Raw genomic sequence first — 18742 nt, 5'->3', positions numbered from 1 at the left:
TTGTTTCCATTCTTTCTTTGTGCCCCTCACATTCTCTGTCTTTGGCCATCTGGAGCCCCTCCCTTCCTTTCCTGTTGCTCCTGTGATGTGACCACAGGAGTCTTGGAGCACTTCCTTGCTGTCATGATAAGGTGTGCCAGGTTCATCTCAAATTGAGCAACGTTCTGCAAAAGTGTGGCTGAATGAGGAGGCAAGACTGAGGGGCTGTCACAGGTTGGAGGAGACTGGAGAGAAGTGACAGCTCAGTGCCGTGTGGGATCCTAGAGTGGGTTCTGGTGTAGAAGGAGGATACTAGTAGAAAAACTAGTGAAAGCCAAAGAAAATCTATACAGTTGACCCTTGAACAACGTAGGAGTTAGGGGCGCTGACTCCCATGCAGTCGAAAACCAGCATGTAACTTGGCATGCAGCCCTCCATATCCACAGTTTTGTACCCTGGTATCCTTGGTTCTGCATTTTGGATTCAACCAACCACAGATCCAGATCGTGTAGTCCTCTGGTATTTTTTATTGAAAAAAGTCTGCATATAAGTGAACCCACACACCTCAACTCCCGTGGTTCAAGGGCCAACTGTAGTTTAAAAAGTTACATTTACAGTAAATAAAAAAAGATTATGTAGATCTTACCTAGCTTATTTGATTTTATGTTTGTATTTCCTTTTATGCTAAAAATGAATACTTAATATTAATGTAATTCTTACTTACCTTATCATATTACAGTGTGTGTATGTGTGTATATAATATGTAAAATAGTTTCAAAATAATACCAACATTTACCCCAAAGAACAAGCCTACTGGGTGCATTTTAAGATTTCTTGGTGAGTTTTTAGGATTTTGTGTGCAAATACTATCTTTTAATATCACTTAGAATAATTCTTCTCTGGATATTTATGCCACCTTGATATACAGTTATGTTTATTTGAAACTGATTTATATTTTTTTAAGGATTTCTTTGTCCCAAAAGACCTAAATAAATATTTAATTATGAAACAAACATTTCAGGTATATGTGAAAAGAATTGTTTAGAAACAGAACTAAGAGAACTATACTCTCCCAAGTAGTTAATAAGATTAATAAAACTTTTTGAGGTGGAGCTTTGACAGATGGAATTAACCAGGTCTGCTAGCAGAAAGACCACTAAGTAGGCAGGTGGGCCCTCTGATTTCATCTCTTTGTTTTTTCATGTAAAGAGAAAATGAAATCAAATCAGGAAAATGACTCCTTTTGTTCAGCTCGTTAAAGCTTTGTGAAAGCTGCCTCTGACCACTATCAGGTTGTCACATTACTAGGTCTTATGCCAGGAAATATTTTGCTTTGACAGTAGATCTATTCCCCCCTTGCCTATTTGTCTTCACAACCTAGAGACCTACTTTTATGCCAAGAAACAATAGTTTGTATAGTGGTAAGTCTTAAAGTAGTTTTGGTTTCTTGAACAAGTAATGAAAAAGTTATTTTGTTATTTATTGGAACTGTTGTCAATCATACTCATATTCATCATCATACTCATCATACTCTTAGTCTTATTTCAGATTCAGATATTTGATAATAAGGTTAATTTTAATGCAAATTTTAATGCTGTGTATCTCTGTACAGCTTGCTTAATGAGGTGCATATCAGTAACCCCTTCTGTTGGCAACTTTTCCAGTTGTTGGACTTTTTTTTTTCTTATTAGTTATCTGTTTTATACATATTAATGTATATATGTCAATCCTGATCTCCCAATTCATCCCACCTCCACCCCACCACCACTCCCTGCTTCCCCCCTTGGTGTCCATACGTTTGTTCTCTACATCTTTGTCTCTACTTCTGCCTTGCACACTGGTTCATCTGTACCATTTTTCTAGATTCCATATATATATGTTAATATACGATATTTGTTTTTCTCTTTCTGACTTAGTTCACTCTGTATGACCGTCTCTAGGTCCATCCACATCTCTACAAATGACCCAGTTTCGTTCCTTTTTATGGCTGAGTAATATTCCATTGTATATGTGTACCACATCTTCTTTATTCTTTCGTCTGTCGATGGGCATTTAGGTTGCTTCCATGACCTGGTTATTGTAAATAGTGCTGCAGTTAGCATTAGGGTGCATGTGTCTTTTTGAATTATGGTTTTTTTCTGGCAACTTTTCCAGTTGTTGGACTTTTTAAAAAAAAAAAACGTGTGTCAGGTCAGTAATAAAGAGATATAGTCGTGTGATGTAAAGATTACTTGTTTATAGATAGGATGCATGGGTCAGATCAGGGCCACTGTTCTGTTATACAAGCTACTGCCATGGCTACCTTTTTAACCTTTTATTATACAACATTTCAAACATACAAAAGTAGATGGGGTCGAATCATGAACCCTCATTCACCTCTTCTGGGAAGAACAGTTGTGAACCCCCATGTCTCTGCCCCACATCATGGTGTTTCCCCTGTAAGTACTTAAATATGCAGCTCTGAAAGGTAGGCTCACTTTTATTATTAAACATAACCACAATATCATGACATCTAAGAAAATACAGGAATTCTTTAATACTGTCAAATATCCCATCACTATTGCTTCCCTGATTGTCTTTGGTTTCAGTTTATTTGCATCAGATAAAGCCATATAAACAAAATAAAGCCATAGTTTGGCCAGTATGTGTATCTTGTCTCCTTTTGTGTTGAAGAAGCCAAGGGTACTCATCCAGGAATTGCGAGCTTCGCTGAACCCCTTGGCATTCCTCTGTGCTTGTGCTTGCTGCAAGTTTGTAATAAGATCACGTCCTGGGTTTGTTGTTTGTTTTGCAAGACTACTTCCTATCTGGTAGTGATGCTGTTTCTATTATAAGGTACATAATTTCTGACTGTCTGAAAAAATATAGGTAGTATATATAATAAAGGACTATTGATTTTTTTTCTCTTTTGGGTATCATATCTTGTTTTCAACCAAACTTTTTTTCCTTTGGTAATCTTAAAAATCAAGTTAATAGTGGTAAAATGCATCTACACCCCATTCTGTGACTGTCAGTCTGGGTACCAATCTATATTTTCAGGATTTTACAATTTAACACATTGCAAATAATTACAGTTTAACATATTTGTCATTCATCCTACATTGTGGAAAACATTGATCTCTGTGAAACTGATTTAATTTGTTTCAAGCATTTCTCCTCTGTTAGTAGTTTACATTTCCAAACGTGTCTTATAGCATTTCAGTGATTTTGTGCTTTTGTGGTTGATGATATTATACATTTGACAAAGGATGAGATCACCTTTGACCATCAGACTATTATCAAGGGTTTTGAGAATTTATCACAAGCAGGTTATTGAGAATAAGGAGTGCCATAATAGAAACTAAAAACCTACATGGTGGGCTTCCCTGGTGGTGCAGTGGTTGAGAGTCCTCCTGCCGATGCAGGGGACACGGGTTCGTGCCCCGGTCCGGGAAGATCCCACATGCTGCGGAGCGGCTGGGCCCGTGTGCGAGCCATGGCCGCTGAGCCTGCGAGTCCAGAGCCTGTGCTCCGCAGCGGGAGAGGCCACAGCAGTGAGAGGCCCGCGTACCGCAAAAAAAAACCCTACATGGTTACCTGGTGAGACAAGAACAGTTAGCTTTTAAATTTCTTTATCTGCCACTTGGATACTATGTGTTTTCAGAAGCAGCCTGAAAAATCTGGGTTAAATCAACTTCTTTATCTTGTGAAGCAGTGTAGTTTACAGTGAAGAGAGGGAGTGCCTGAAGGCACACCTGGATGTCTGAGAATCTTGGTTCCGATACTCATAATATGAAATTATGCAAACTATTATCCCTTCTGAGCCAGAGTTACTTCATAAGCCATTTGGGAAAATCAAATGAGATACTGTATGTGAAGTTCAGTGTCCAGCTTCTGAGCTGAGTGAATGCTTTGCAGAGGCTGCTTTGCATACTTGTGCCCTGTTTAGACTGTTTTTGGTTTCTTTGGTTCAGAAATTGTGAAGGGATTCCTTTTAAATGAATTATTGTTTATTTCTCCTGACAGCTGTTTTCCTGGAACAGAATGAAATTAATGGGGCTGGTCAAAAACCATATGTGTGTGTGTGTGTGTGTGTGTGTGTGTGTGTGTGTGTGTGTGTGTATATTTGGGATTCATCAATCCCAAATTGGAGTTCTATTAATTTTGTAATTTTCTGTTTTTAAAAAATAACTTTCTGAACATGAGTGGGCTTGGATATGTTAGCATTTAGTTTCTAAGTCTTAGGATATTATCATGGTTACCAAATCAGTGTGAAGAAGAAACTTATTAAAAAACAAGTATTATTTCTTGGGTGCGTAAGGTGGAAATTATGGGCAAATTTCTTTAAACTACTTAGACTCCAGAGGGATAAACATATGTCCTGGAAAACTTGAAGATTTTAAAACTGCTTAGTAATATCATTTTAGAATTAATTACACTCTGCACCTCAAGTTACCAATTTACTGTCTCTTGTTTTACAGCATCCTACGGCTAGCATTAAACTTCTCCCAGTGGAGCCACAAAGTAAACAGCTCATGACTTCTGATCAGGACGCTAAGGTCGTGGCTGAACCTCAGGGCCAGCGAGTCCAGGAAGGCAAAGACAGCGCTCATCTGGTGAGTGGGCATCCAAGGCCAACACTGGCCTGGTGTACCTCTCTTCTCTTCTGATAACAGATCCTACAGTACACTTGGAACACTAGCATATCTCATGCTGAAATATAGGTGTTATATTCTGAGTAAATTTAGGGGTTGCTTAGTAGAGGAAATTAGCAGTTTCAAAGTGATAGAGAAAACAGATGTCATTTATAGCTCTGAATACTTAAAGCTTTGGATTTAAAATCACCAAGAAAAATGCAATGATTTGTAAATAGTTTAATAACATTATAGTCATTGTAGTGGTATTTATTTAAAGAGTTAATTAGAATTATGTAAGTTTTTAATTTTGAGTCCATTTGTTTATTGTAAGATTTTATCATGTCAAGCAATAATATTTAAAGTTTCTAAATGACATTGGGAAAAGTAGGTTTTCTTAATTTTCCCTGTGGAAACTACAAGGAATTTTACTTAATGGTGTTCAGTCAAAATTTCAAAATATTTTAAATTTCAAGACTCCTACATCATTTTGAATATCTCATTGAATTTCTTTGTCATGTAAAAATTTGCTTTTCTCAGTGGGTTTTGTTTTGCTAAATTACTATGGTTTGAAAATATGTTTCTTTACACTGTTGTGATGGTGTGTTTGGTGTTTTCAATTTTACAGATGAATGGTCCCATATCTCAAACCACTTCTCAGACAAGCTCCATCCCAGCTTTGAGTCAGGTAATTCAGTTCAGAGATTAATCACAGCTGAGGCTCACAGATATTGCCTAACAACAAATATTAATTATAAAAAAAATTAGAAAATGTCAGTGTTCCCCAAAAAGAGAGTGGGGGGAACCACCACCTGGGTACACTATATGTCAGTACTGTATATCCTTTTCTGGCTTGTGTGTGTGTGTATGTGTATAGTTCTACAGACAGCAGTGTGCCATGTGTATTAATTTAATTTCATGTATTCCTCACAGTTTTTAATGGTTCACTGATCATCTATTGTATGTATATGATTAACTTTACGTTTTAATAGCCTGTGTTCCTTAAAGCACAAAAGTGATAGTAAGCTTTTAGTAAGAAAATTGATTTCACATTTTAGCTGTGATTAATGAAAGAATAAGGAAATAGAGATCCTCTGGTTTTTAAATCCTGCTTTACACCGTTTGCATTTGCGTATGTCAGGTGCATTTGGAGTCAGGCGCATTTAGCTTGGCAGTCCTCTAAGTGATCTCATAAATCCTACAAAATTTTAAAAGTAAGTCTTTTTTTTAAAGTAAAAGTAAATTTTTAAGAGTAATCTTACTAAATTTATAGTCAACCTCATCTACACCCCGAAAATATAAGCAGCTCATGTAGAAACTAAAGGCGGGGATTGGATTGTTGATCTTTTAAAAAAAATAATAATAAATTTATTTATTTATTTATTTTTGGCTGCATTGGGTCTTCATTGCTGCACGCAGGCTTTCTCTAGTTGTGGCGAGCGGGGGCTACTCTTTGTTGCGGTGAGCGGGCTTCTCACTGCGGTGGCTTCTCTTGTTGTGGAGCACAGGCTCCAGGCACGTGGGCTTCAGTAGTTGTGGCACATGGGCTCAGTAGTTGTGGCTCACGGGCTCTAGAGCACAGGCTCAGTAGTTGTGGTGCGGACTTAGTTGCTCCGCAGCATGTGAAATCTTCCCAGACCAGGGCTCAAACCCGTGTCCCCTGCATTGGCAGGCAGATTCTTAACCACTGCACCACCAGGGAAGTCCCTGTTGATCTATTTTTAGTAAGGCAGAATTTTAAAAAATGAGGGATCCGCTCCAAACTACTTTGTTTCATTGTTGTTATTCTATTATGTATGTAGGGTTTTTTGCATATTGTACTTTACATTGATTTTTTAAGTGAATTTTATAATATCTTAAGTACTTCAAAATCCAAATATAAGACTTATACAGAAATCATTGATGGATTAAAATAATTGTTTTCAGATCAAATCTCCCTCTTCCTCTTGGTTGATTTGCGGTCCAATATAATATTCAAACATCTTTAAAACATATTTCAGGGCATAAAACTAGATATTTGGATTCTATGGGTGGGTTTTGGTTTGGTGTTTCTTTGCTTGCTTTTTAAAATTACTTCGTGGAAAATAACTGAGAGAGACCTATGTGGAAAAGAAGTGTAACACTTTAGCCAGAATTCAATCTTTCATTTCTGTGGCGAAATAATTTGCAACTAGTACTGCCTACACATGCTTTGTCATTTTAAAGGGTCAAGGTACTACAATAGAATATTATATGACTAGTTCTTGGTCCAGTCCTGCAACCCAGTACCCCTGGAGTCTCTTGGGTAGAGCACATCTCTGACACCTGATATTGTAACGTGCATATACTATTTATCAGTTTTTCAAGGTATTGCACACTTGAGGTTTTCATAGGATCATTAAATACTAGAGCTGGAAGGGACCATAAGAGACCGTCTGGGCTCACAACATGTATGTTCTTTAAAACTTTAAAACAAACTTGCATTTTATAGAAAATAAAAGAAATCCATTACAACTTTTATGAAGTTGTAATCAATATATATATATTTCACCTCATGTTTTCCCCCATAGCAGATTTCATCTGTATATCGCCTTGTACTTGCCCTGTAGTATTTTCTTTATGTTGATTTGCCGTCACTTCTTTAGCTGTTGGGTTTTTGGGTACGTTTACTTAACTTGTTTCTCTTTTTCCTGCTATTATAAATGGCATTGCTTTGAACATTTTTCTAACCAGCGTTATCATGGTGCACCTAAGTGTGTGGATAGCATAGTTGGTGTGGTGGCTCTGAGTGCTGATCCTCAGTGGTCTGCAGTTGTATGACTGGAAGGTGAATGTGCTTAGCAGTCTAATTTAGGAACCATTTTCTTTAAGGTTTAGTGTTCCCCCCAAAGTTGGATGCAGTGTAAGTAGGAGGAGAATGGCCATAGTGATCCCGAAATAAATGTCTGGATAATTAAGGAGCAGGTTTGCATTTATCCATTGGTAATACCAATTGTTTATTATACAGCTCCCTGCTCCCTCCCCCTATAAAATACTACCCTTATTGAGTAGTAACTATTTACAAGTTTAGCCAATCAGCCAAAAAGTGATCTTAGCTAGGGGAAACTGAGACCCAGAGAGGCTTAAGTAATTTCCCCAAGATTGCTCAGCTGTCCAGGATTTGAACCTAGGCAACCTGGCTTCAGAGCCAACTCGAGAAGAGAACTTCCTCTTTGGCATCTGTTATTTCCTTTAGAAAGAGAAACAACAAGTAGAAAGTAATACGAGAGACAAAACCTCGCTCTTGTCAACCATTTGGGAACTATTTGCATTGGCTCTAAGTGGTTGAAATTAATTTGGGATAGAGCTAGAGGATTTTAGGTGGGGAATAGCATGACTTATATTTTAAGAAGATTATTTTGACCATTATTTTGACCTTATTATATTAATAGAATGTATTGTAGTGAGCCAAGTATAGAAGTATGGAAACCAAATTAAAAAGCTGTTAAGTAAGGTGAGAAATGATGGTGGCTTAGACTAAGAATGAATGGATTTCAGATTTACTCTGGAGGTGGATTCAATGGCACCATTTATGGATTGGATTTAGGGGTTAGGGTGAGGGAAAAGTAAATCAAGGATGGTTGAGCAACTTAGTGGATGGTGGTTTCATTTATTTTGAGATGGAAGAAACTGGAGAAGGAAAGGTTTGTGGAGGGAAAATCCACCTGGTATAAATTTAAGTGAGCAGTGAATTGGGTCATCAGTGCCAGTTGGACCTGATTAGAGAGGTTAGGCCCTGAGATGTAAATCTGGAATAAACAAATAGATTTTTTTTATTGTTTTTATTACACAGAAAAGAATATTAAAGCTACTATTGTTTATGTGGATTAGGTAACTGAGTTACCTAAAATTAAAAATTACAATTAAGAAGTAACTGAGCTGCCATTTAGAATAAAATCAACTCTAATACTTTTTTTTCCTTCTGTAATATTTTTGCCCATCTTAGAAGTTTTATGTCCTTCAAGGGCATTCTCAGTTATAACTGTTAGCTTCACTGATTCATCTTTTTCATAGTCACCTGTATTACTTCCTTATATGTATATTTGATTAAAATTTATTTAATAAATTATGTTCTGTGTTATTTTTTAAATGTTTCAAATGTGTTTGCTTTGTCATGGGAGTTTTAAGACCCATTCGGGCAGGAACTATGTAATGTAGCTCGTTGATAGTTCTCTGCAAGTCATACTTTATTTAAATTGAAAAGAAATTTTGTTAACATCAACATGGCATAATTGATAATTTAGTCATTCATCCTAAAAACTTATCTTTGTGTATATCATATATATATCTTTGTGGTACCATGGGGATTACATATAACATCCAGAAGTTATAACTATCAAATTTTAAGTTGCCTACTTAATAACCTCAGTAGCATGCAGAAACTCTTCTCTTATAAAGTTCTAACTCCCCACCCCCATTTCTGGTGTCACAAATTATATCTTATTATTATGTGCCCAATACCATAGATTTATGCTTGTTTTTATGCATTTGCCTTTTAAATTCTTTGGCTTTTGTTTATCTGCTAATGTCCTTTCCCAGGGAATGTCCCTCCTTTAACATTCCAGGGAATGTCCAAAATGAAGTGAATGCTCTTCATTTTTTTTTTTTTTTTTTTTTGCGGTACGCGGGCCTCTCACTGTTGTGGCTTCTCCCATTGCGGAGCACAGGCTCGGGACGCACAGGCTCAGCGGCCACGGCTAACGGGCCCAGTCGCTCCGCGGCATGTGGGATCCTCCCAGACCGGGGCACGAACCCATGTCCCCTGCATCGGCAGGCGGACTCTCAACCACTGTGCCACCAGGGAAGCCCCTGTCCTTCATTTTTGAAGGACAGTTTTGGTGGATAAAGAATTCTCAGTTTTTTTCTTTCAGCACTTTTCCTTCATCTCGCTGCCTTCTAGCCTGCAAGGTTTCTAATGATAAATTGGTTGATAATCTTATTGAGGATCTCTTGTACTTGATGAGTCACTTTTCTCTTGCTGCTTTTAAGCTTCTTTCTTTGTCTTTTGACAGTTTAATCGTAATGTGTCTTGGTATAGGTCTCTGGGTTTATCCTACCTGAAGTTTGTGGAGATTTGTAAATTCATGGATTTCATTAAATTTGGGAAATTTTTGGCCATTATTTCTTCAAATATTCTCTCTTACCCTTCCTCTCTTCTCATCCTGGGACTCCCACAATGTGTATGTTAATTGTCCTGTCTTCAAATTTGCTGATTCTTTCTTCTGCCTGTCCAAGTCTGCTATTGAGCCCCTCTAGTGAAATTTTCAATTCAGTTATTGTACTTCTCAGCTCTGAAATATTTGTTTGGTTCTTTTTTACAGTTCCTATCTCTTTGTTGATATTCTCATTTCGTTCACATTTTGTTTTCCTGATTAACTTTAGTTCCTTGTTCATGTCTTTTCCTTAGCTCTTTGAGCATAGTTAAGATGATTGTTTAAAGTCTTCATCTAGTAAGTTCCACGTCTGATTTTCTCAGGGACAGTTGATTTTGTTCCTTTGAATGAGCTGTGTTTTCCTGTTTCTTTGTGTGCCTTGTGATTTTGTTGTTGTTGAAAACTGGGCATTTGATTACATTTGTAATGTGTTAACTTTGGACGTCAGATTCGCTTCTTACCCAGGGTTTGCTGTTTGTTGTCACTGTTGTTGAAGGCTATAGTAGTCTCATGGTTTTGAGACTTTTCCAAACTATTTTTGTAAAGACCATTCCTTGTCATGTGTATTCAGTGATGTCTCTGTTCCTTTTGCTTGTGTTCAACTGATATTTTCACAGAGATTCCTTGAATGTCGTGAGTTGAAGCAGACAGTCAGTCCAGCACTGCCCTGCCTGGTGGCCCCCTCCTGCCCCACCCCCCCCAACCCTCCCCCCAGTGAGAGGGAGTAGAGCTGCCTCTCCCAGTCTTTGTAGACTGGCTTTGTGCTGGGACAGTCCCTCACTGAGTAGCTCAACTTCCTTGGAGACTAGGGATCAGCCTGAAGTGAAAGCTGAAGGTCTTCTCAGGATGTTTTTGAGCACACATCTTGCCTGGTTGTAGCTTTCTGAATTCCCCATATACATGGCTGCTTTTGAGTGTCCTAATTTCCTGGAGTTACACTCCAGCCTCTTCTAGGGGCTTTAGGTGGTTCTTGCATGTCTCTGCGTGTCATCTTCTGCCCTGGCATGTGTGGGTTTGTAGTCACCTTATAGCTTTTATGAGCAGTGCCTGACACTTTGCCCCCGCCTTTTTTTTTTTTTGGCTGCACTGTGCAGTTTGCAGGATCATAGTTCCCTGACCAGGGATCGAAGCTGGACCCCAGCAGTGAAAGCATTGAGTCCTAACCACTGGTCTGCCAGGGAATTCCCCACTTTTCCCATTTGTGTTCTGAGTTATGTGAGATAGGAGGGGCAAGTCAGTCCTTTAGGTAGCCTCCAGCTAAGACAGAACAGATGGACACACTAATTTGCAAGTAAGGTTTACCCTGCTCCCTCTGGCTCCTGGAGGGGATCTGGGACCTGGGCTGCTGCCACCCCAGACCAAGGTCACACCACACCACAAAACGTTCCTGCCATGTCGAGCACAGCCTTTTCGTGATTGTTTTTTTGCTTAGTTGCTGTAAACTGTGATTGTTTTTCAGAGCTCCTACCAAGTGTGTTCAGAAACTTCTGTTTTTTTCATGATATTTCTGTGAAGGAATGAGAGCCTGGAGCTTCCTAGTTCACCAGTTTGCTTGACCTCTCATAACCTTTTTTTTTGCTTTTCTTAATCCTACACTTGCGTAATTCATTTTTTATGTTTATTTATTTTATTGAAGTACAGTTGATTTACAATATTGTGTTCGTTTCAGATGTATAGCAAAGTGATTCAGTTATACATATGTATGTATATATCTATATTCTTCTTTCTATCCTTTTCCATTATAGTTTATTACGAGATATTGAATATAGTTCCCTATGCTATACAGTAAAACCTGTTGTTTATCTATTTGATATATGGCAATGTGCATCTGTTAATCGCATACTCCCAATTTATCCCTCCCCACCTTTCCCCTTTGGTAACCATAAGTTTGTTTTCTATGTCTGTGAGTCTATTTCTGTTTTGTAAAATAAGTTCATTTGTATCATATTTTGGATCCCACATATAAATGATATATTTGTCTCTCTCTGACCTCTTCACTTCGTATGGTAATCTCTAGGTCCATCCATGTTGCTGCACATGGCATTATTCCATTCTTTTTTGTGGCTGGGTAGTATTCCATTATATATATATATATATATATATATATATATATATATATGTACCACATCTTCTTATTATTCATCTGTCAGTAGATATTTAGGTTGATTCCATATCTTGGCTGTTGTAAATAGTGCCGCTTGGGGTGTGTGTGTCTTTTCGAATTAGAGCTTTTATCTTTTCCAGTTATATGCCCAGGAGTGAGATTACTGGATCATATGGTAACTCTATTTTTAGTTTTTTGAGAAACCTCCATACTGTTTTCCACAGTGGTTGCTCCAATTTACATTCCCACCAACAATGTAGGAGCATTCCCTTTTTTCCACCCCCTCTCCAGCATTTATTATTTGTAGGCTTTTTGATGGTGGCCATTTTGACCGGTGTGAGGTGATACCTCATTGTAGTTTTGCATGTTCCTGTTGGCCATCTGTATGTCTTCTTTGGAGAAATGTCTATTTAGATCTTCTGCCCATTTTTTGATTGGCCTGTTTGTTTTTTTGTTACTGAGGTGTAGGAGCTGTTTCTGTATTTTGGAAGTTAAGCCCTTGTCAGTTGCATCATTTGCAAATATTTTCTCCCAGTCTGTATGTTGTGTTTTTGTTTTGTTTATGGTTTCCTTTGCTGTGCAAAAACTTTTAAGTTTGATTAGGTCCCATTTGTTTGTTTTTGCTTTTATTTCTTTTGCCTTGGGAGACCAACCTAAGAAAACTGTTATGATTGATGTCAGAGAATATTTTGCTTATGCTCTCTTCTGGGAGTTTTATGTTGTCATGTTTTACATTTAAGTCTTTAAGCCGTTTTGAGTTTTTTTGTGTGTATGGTGTGAGGGAGTGTTCTACCTTCATTAATTTAGGTGTGGCTGTCCAGCTTTCCCAACACTACTTGCTGAAGAGACTGTCTTTTCTCCACTGTATATTCTGACTCCTTTGTTGAACATTAATTGTCCATAGGTGTGTGGGTTTATTTCTGGGTTCTCTGTTCTGTTACATTGATCTGTACGTCTGTTTTTGTGCCAATAGTATGCTGTTTTGATTACTGTAGCTTTGTAGTATTGTGTGAAGTCTGGAAGGGTTATGCCTACAGCTTTGTACTTTGTTCCTTTTTCCTCTGTACTTTCCAGAATTGCTTTGGCAATTCTGGGTTATTCATAGTTCCACATAGATTTTAGGATTATTTGTTCTAGTTCTGTGAAAAATGTCATGAGTAATCCAATAGGGATCACATTAAATCTGTAGATTGCTTTGGTTAGTATGGCCATTTTAACTGTATTAATTCTTCCAATCCAAGAGCATGGCATATCTTTCCATTTCCTCGAATCATTTTTGATTTCCTTTATCAGTGTTTTATAGGTCTCAGTGCATAAATCTTTCACCTCCTTGTTTAGGTTTATTCCTAGGTTTTTTTCTTTTTCTTTTTTCTTTATTTTTTGTATGCAGTTTTAAACGAGATTGCTTTTTTACTTTCTGTTTCTGATATTTCATTGTTAGTGTAAAGAAGTGCAACAGATTTCTGCATATTAATCTTGTATCCTGTTACCTTGCTCAGTTCATTGATCACTTCTAATAGTTTTTGTGTGGAGTCTTTAGGGTTTTCTATATAGAGTATCATGTCATCTGCATATAATGATAACTTTACCTCTTCCCTTCTGGTCTGGATACTTTTTATTTTTCTTGTCTAATTGCTATGGTGAGGAATTCCAATACTATGTTGAATAGAAGTGGTGATAGTGGGCATCCTCGGCTTGTTTGAGAATTTAATGGGAAGACTTTCAGCTTTTCTTTCTTTTTTAAAAAAAATTATTTATTTTTGGCTGTGCTGGGTCTTCATTGCTACGTGGGCTTTCTCTAGTTGTGAGCTGGGGTCACTCTTCGTTGCGGTTCACGGGCTTCTCATTGCCATGGCTTCTCTTGTTGTGGAGCATGGGCTCTAGGCACATGGGCTCAGTAGTTGTGCCTCGTGGGCTCTGTAGAGTGCAGGCTCAGTAGTTGTGGCGCACAGGCTTAGTTGCTCTGCAGCATGTGGGATCTTCCCAGACCAGGGCTCAAACCCATGTCCCCTGCATTGGCAGGTGGATTCCTAACCACTGTGCCACAAGGGAAGTCCCGCTTTCAGCTTTTCATTGTTTAGTGTTATGTTGGCTATGGGTTTGTCATGTGACTTTTATTATGTTGAGATATGTTCCTTCTGTACCCACTTTGGGAAGAGTTTTTATCCCGAGTGGATGTTGAATTTTATCAAATGCTTTTCCTGTACCTATTGAGATGATCATGTGTTTTTTGTCTTTTGTTGATGTGGTGTATCACATTGATTGATTTGTATGTGTTGGACCATCCATGTGACCTTGGAATGAATTCAACTTGATCATGGTGTGTAATCCTTTTTATGTGCTGTTTTATTTGGTTTGCTAATATTTTGTTGAGGATTTTTGCATCTTTATTTATGAAAGATGTTGGCCTGTAATTTTCTTTTTTTGGTATGGTTCTATTATCAGGGTGATGGTGGCTTCATAAAATGACTTTGGGAGTGTTCCCTTCTTTTCAGTCTTTTGGAAGAGTTTGAGAAGTTAGGTATAAGTTCTTCTTTGTACGTTTGGTAGAATTCTCCAGAGAAGCCATCCAGTCCTGGACTTTTGTTTGCAGGGAATTTTTTTTTTATTACAGATTCTGTTTCACATCTAGTGATTGGTCTGTTCAAATTATGTTTCTTCTTGATTCAGTTTTGGTGGGCTGTATGTTTCTAGAAACTTGTCCATTTCTTCTGAGTTGTCCATTTTGTTGGCGTATAACTGTTAATAGTATTTTTTATGGTATTTTGTTAAAATACCATAAAAATCTGTGGTGTTGGTTGTTGTTTCTCCTCTTTCAGTTCTTATTTTGTTTATTTAGATCCCTTCTCTTTTCTTCTTGGTGAGCTTGGCCAGAGGTTTGTTGCTTTTGTTTAACCTATCAAAAAACCAGCTCTGGGCTTCCCTGGTGGCGCAGTGGTTGAGAGTCAGCCTGCTGATGCAGGGGACACGGGTTCGTGCCCTGGTCCAGGAGGATCCCACATGCCGCGGAGCGGCTGGGCCCGGGGGCCGTGGCCACTGGGCCTGCACGTCCGGAGCCTGTGCTCCACAGCAGGAGAGGCCGTAGCAGTGAGGGGCCCACGTACCACAAAAAAAACCCCAACAAACCAGCTCTTGGTTTTATTGATTTTTTTTCTGTTTTTTTTCTTCTTACTCTCTATTTATTTCCTTTCTGATCTTTATTATTTCCTCCCTCCTGCCAGCACTAGGTTCCACTTGTTCTTTTTCTGATTCTTTAGGTGGTAGGTTAGGTTGTTTATTTGAGATTTTTCTTGTTTTTTTTTGAGGAAGTCCTGTATCGCTATGAACTTCCCTCTTAGAACTGCTTTTTCTGCATCCCATAGATTTTGTACGGTTGTGTTTTCATTGTCATTTGTCTCGAGGTATGTTTTAAATTTTCTCTTTGATTTCATTGTTGACCCATTGGTTTCTTAGTAGCATGTTGTTTAGTCTCCCTGTAATCGTTTTTTTTCTTATTTCTCTTTCTGTGGTGAATTTCTATCTAGTTTCATGCCGTTGTGATCAGCAAAGATGCTTGAAGTAATTTTTATACTGTTAAATTTGTTGAGGTTTGTTTTGTACCCTAGAGAATGTTCTATGCATACTTAAAAAGAATGTGTATTCTGGGGTTTTTTTGGATGCAGTGTCCTGGAAATATCAACTAAATCTAACTATTCTGATGTGTCATTCAGAATCTTCATTGCCTTATTTATCTTCTATCTAGAAGATCTATCCATTGATGTCAGTGGAGTGTTAAAGTCTACTTTTATTATATTCCCATCGAATTTTCCCTTTATGTCTGTTGTATTTGTTTTATGTATTTAGGTGCTCCTATGTTGGGTGCATATATCCACTCCTTCTGTTGATGGTTTTATCATTATATAGTGTCCGGCTTTGTCCTTCTTTATGGCTTTTGTTTTAAAGTCTATTTTGTGTGATATGAGTATTGCTACCCCCACTTTCTTGTCATTTCCATTTGCATGAAATGACTTTTTCTGTCTCCTCACTTCCAGTCCATATGTGACTTTTGCCCTAAAGTGATCTGTAGGCAGCATATTGTAGGTCCTTATTTTATTATTCAATCTGCCACTCTGTCTTTATTTTTTTTGTGGTACGCGGGCCTCTCACTGTTGTGGCCTCTCCTGTTGCAGAGCACAGGCTCCAGACGCGCAGGCTCAGCGGCCATGGCTCACGGGCCCAGCCATTCCGCGGCACGTGGGATCTTCCCGGACCGGGGCACGAACCCGCGTCCCCTGCATCGGCAGGCAGACTCTCAACCACTGTGCCACCAGGGAAGCCCTGCCACTCTGTCTTTTGATTGGAACATTTAGTCCATTGACATTTAAAGTAATCATTGATTAGTATGTATTTATTGCCACTTTAAATCTTGTTTTCCAGTTAATTTTGTATTTCTTCTTTTTCCTTTTGTGGTTTGTTGGTTTTCTTTTGTATTATGCTCGAGTTCCTTTCTTTTTGGTTTTTGTGAATCTGTTTTATGTTTCTGATTTGTGGTTACCCTGGTTTTCAAGTATGTTAACGCATAACTGTATCTACTTGCTTTAGACTGGTCGTCATATAAGCTCAAACACATTCTAAAAGATCAGTATTTTCTTACTCCCCTTCCCCACATTTTCTCATAACCTTTTATGTGAGAACTTTTTCCAGGTTGTCATTGATTTAAATTGTCTTTTTAATAACATAGAACTACTGATAAATTCTTATTGCATGTAATAAGAATTCTTATACAAATATAAAACTTGATTGTTCAAACCTATAAAATGCAAATTAATGACATTCATTTCGTCTGGCAGGTGATGTTTTGCTGAAACTAAAAGCTGTTTCACCAAGTACTTGTGGTACTAGTTTACCCAGAATTTCTTTGAGTTTACCACAACCTAAACTGCAGAATTTCGAGTGAATAACTTCTTACTGCTTTTGTTGATTCGTTTCTTTGGTGCACCTTGGTGTCACCTGGCCTTCACTGGGCTTGAATGAATTTATGACGTTTTAGATCCAGTTCTTTTCTCAGTAAATTAGGTTAATTTAGGTGTTATCACATAGCACCACTGCACTCTTAAACCTACATGCAAACATGGACGTATCTTTAAAATTTTGTATTTGCATCTTTTTTTTTTTTTTTTTTTTTTTTGTGGTACGCGGGCCTCTCACTGCTGTGGCCTCTCCCGTTGCGGAACACAGGCTCCGGACGCGCAGCCTCAGCGGCCATGGCTCACGGGCCCAGCCGCTCCACGGCATGTGGGATCTTCCCGGACCGGGGCACGAACCTGCGTCCCCTGCATCGGCAGGCGGACTCTCAACCACTGCGCCACCGGGGAAGCCCTGCATCCTTTAATTCTTTTAGAGAGCCTGTAGATTCCCCCACTTTGAGTCGATGGTGCAGACACTGACTTGCTATTAGGATGCTTTCCCAGGGGCTTGAAGAATGGGGCAGTGTGTGGGGATAGGAGAGAGTCGTTTTGCAAAATTGAGAGGGGTGGCCTTATAAAGGATGGTGCGATCTGGAAATTGGGGGGAGGAGACCTGATAAACGGTTTGAGCAAAGATAGGATATGCCAGGGTTATTCAGTTGGGGTTTTTTAATTTATTTATTTATATTTTATTTTATTTTTTGGCTGTGCTGCGAGGCTTGCCAAACTAACATATCTTAGTTCCCCAACCAGGGATTGAACCCAGGCCCTCAGCAGTGAAAGCACCGAGTCCTAACCATTGGACCGCCAGGGAGTTCCCAGTTGGGTTTTTTTTAGATGAAATAGAGGAGCTGAGGGGGATGGCATCTTAGAATGAGAGGCAATTATAGAGGTGGGCTGGGGTCGGATTATGAGGAGTTTGAAGTGATGTTGGGGTTTGATTCTAAGTATTTTACTTAATAGCATCACGACAACTCATTTTACAAGTGAGAAGACTGAGAAAAAGAGACTAAATAATTTGCCAAAGCTTATACACATGGTAAAAGCTAACCGGCACATACCTAGGCAGATAAGCTTATGAATTTGCCCCTGTAACTCCTGCTCCATTTAACTCCATGTCACAGATATGAAGGGTTTGTGTCTTCCTGGGTGAAGAATCCATTTTTTGTAGGGATATTTAACTCTATAGTGATAGAGACAGACCTCTTTATCGGTAGAATGGGGTTAATACATCTACCCCAGGTTGTTGGGAGTGTGAATTCAAATAAATGTGTGACAAAATGAAAATATTTGTGTGCTTAGATTCTTATAGCACATAAGTGCTACCATTATCATCATCATCATCATCACCATCATCTGCTGTGGTTTCAGTCCTTGAGTTTATGTACATTTAGAAGTGTCCCTGTTATCTTCATGTTTAAGTAGAACTCCTAAACTTTTTTCGTCAAAGATATCAGCATTGGGACTTCCCTGGTGGCGCGGTGGTTGGGAATCTGCCTGCCAATGCAGGGGACACGGGTTCGAGCCCTGGTCCAGGAGGATCCCACGTGCCACGGAGCAACTAAGCCCGTGCGCCACAACTACTGAGCTTGCGCTCTTAAGAGCCCATGAGCCACAGCTGCTGAGGCCCCTGCACCTAGAGCCCATGCTCCGCAATAAAAAAAGCCACCACAGTGAGAAACCTGCACACCGCAATGAAGAGTGGCCCCCGCTCGGCGCAACTAGAGAAAGCCCACACACAGCAACGAAGACCCCAACATAGCCAAAAATAAATAAATAAAATAAATAAATTTATTTTAAAAAATAAAAGATATCAGCGTTTTGTAAAATGTTAGTAGTACACCAGCCATAACTTGTAGATTAAAGTAGAAAAATCTCCTTGCAGAGGAGTTAACAGAATTATTTTGTTTTCAGAGTAGCATATCTGAA

General features: G+C 38.7%; 1 protein-coding gene across 8 annotated transcripts in view; it reads left to right on the top strand.

The window, feature by feature from the left end:
• LARP4B (La ribonucleoprotein 4B) overlaps nucleotides 1-18742 on the top strand; it is an 88713-nt gene that overhangs the window by 25461 nt on the left and 44510 nt on the right. For all 8 annotated transcript variants that reach the window (XR_010933155.1, XR_010933153.1, XR_010933154.1 and 5 more), the window contains 2 exons: nucleotides 4440-4574; nucleotides 5221-5280. Coding sequence is in view for 5 of the 8 variants with exons in the window: in XM_067699831.1 (XP_067555932.1) it covers nucleotides 4494-4574; nucleotides 5221-5280 (141 nt within the window). In the remaining 3 variants the exon portion in view is untranslated. Of the gene's footprint in view, nucleotides 1-4439; nucleotides 4575-5220; nucleotides 5281-18742 lie in introns of those variants that run through there.

The sequence above is a fragment of the Pseudorca crassidens genome, chromosome 1 (assembly GCF_039906515.1).
Source record: "Pseudorca crassidens isolate mPseCra1 chromosome 1, mPseCra1.hap1, whole genome shotgun sequence".
Classification (NCBI taxonomy): domain Eukaryota; kingdom Metazoa; phylum Chordata; class Mammalia; order Artiodactyla; family Delphinidae; genus Pseudorca; species Pseudorca crassidens.
The sequence above is the reverse complement of the archived record's forward strand: the minus strand, read 5'-3'. Positions and strand labels throughout refer to the sequence as shown.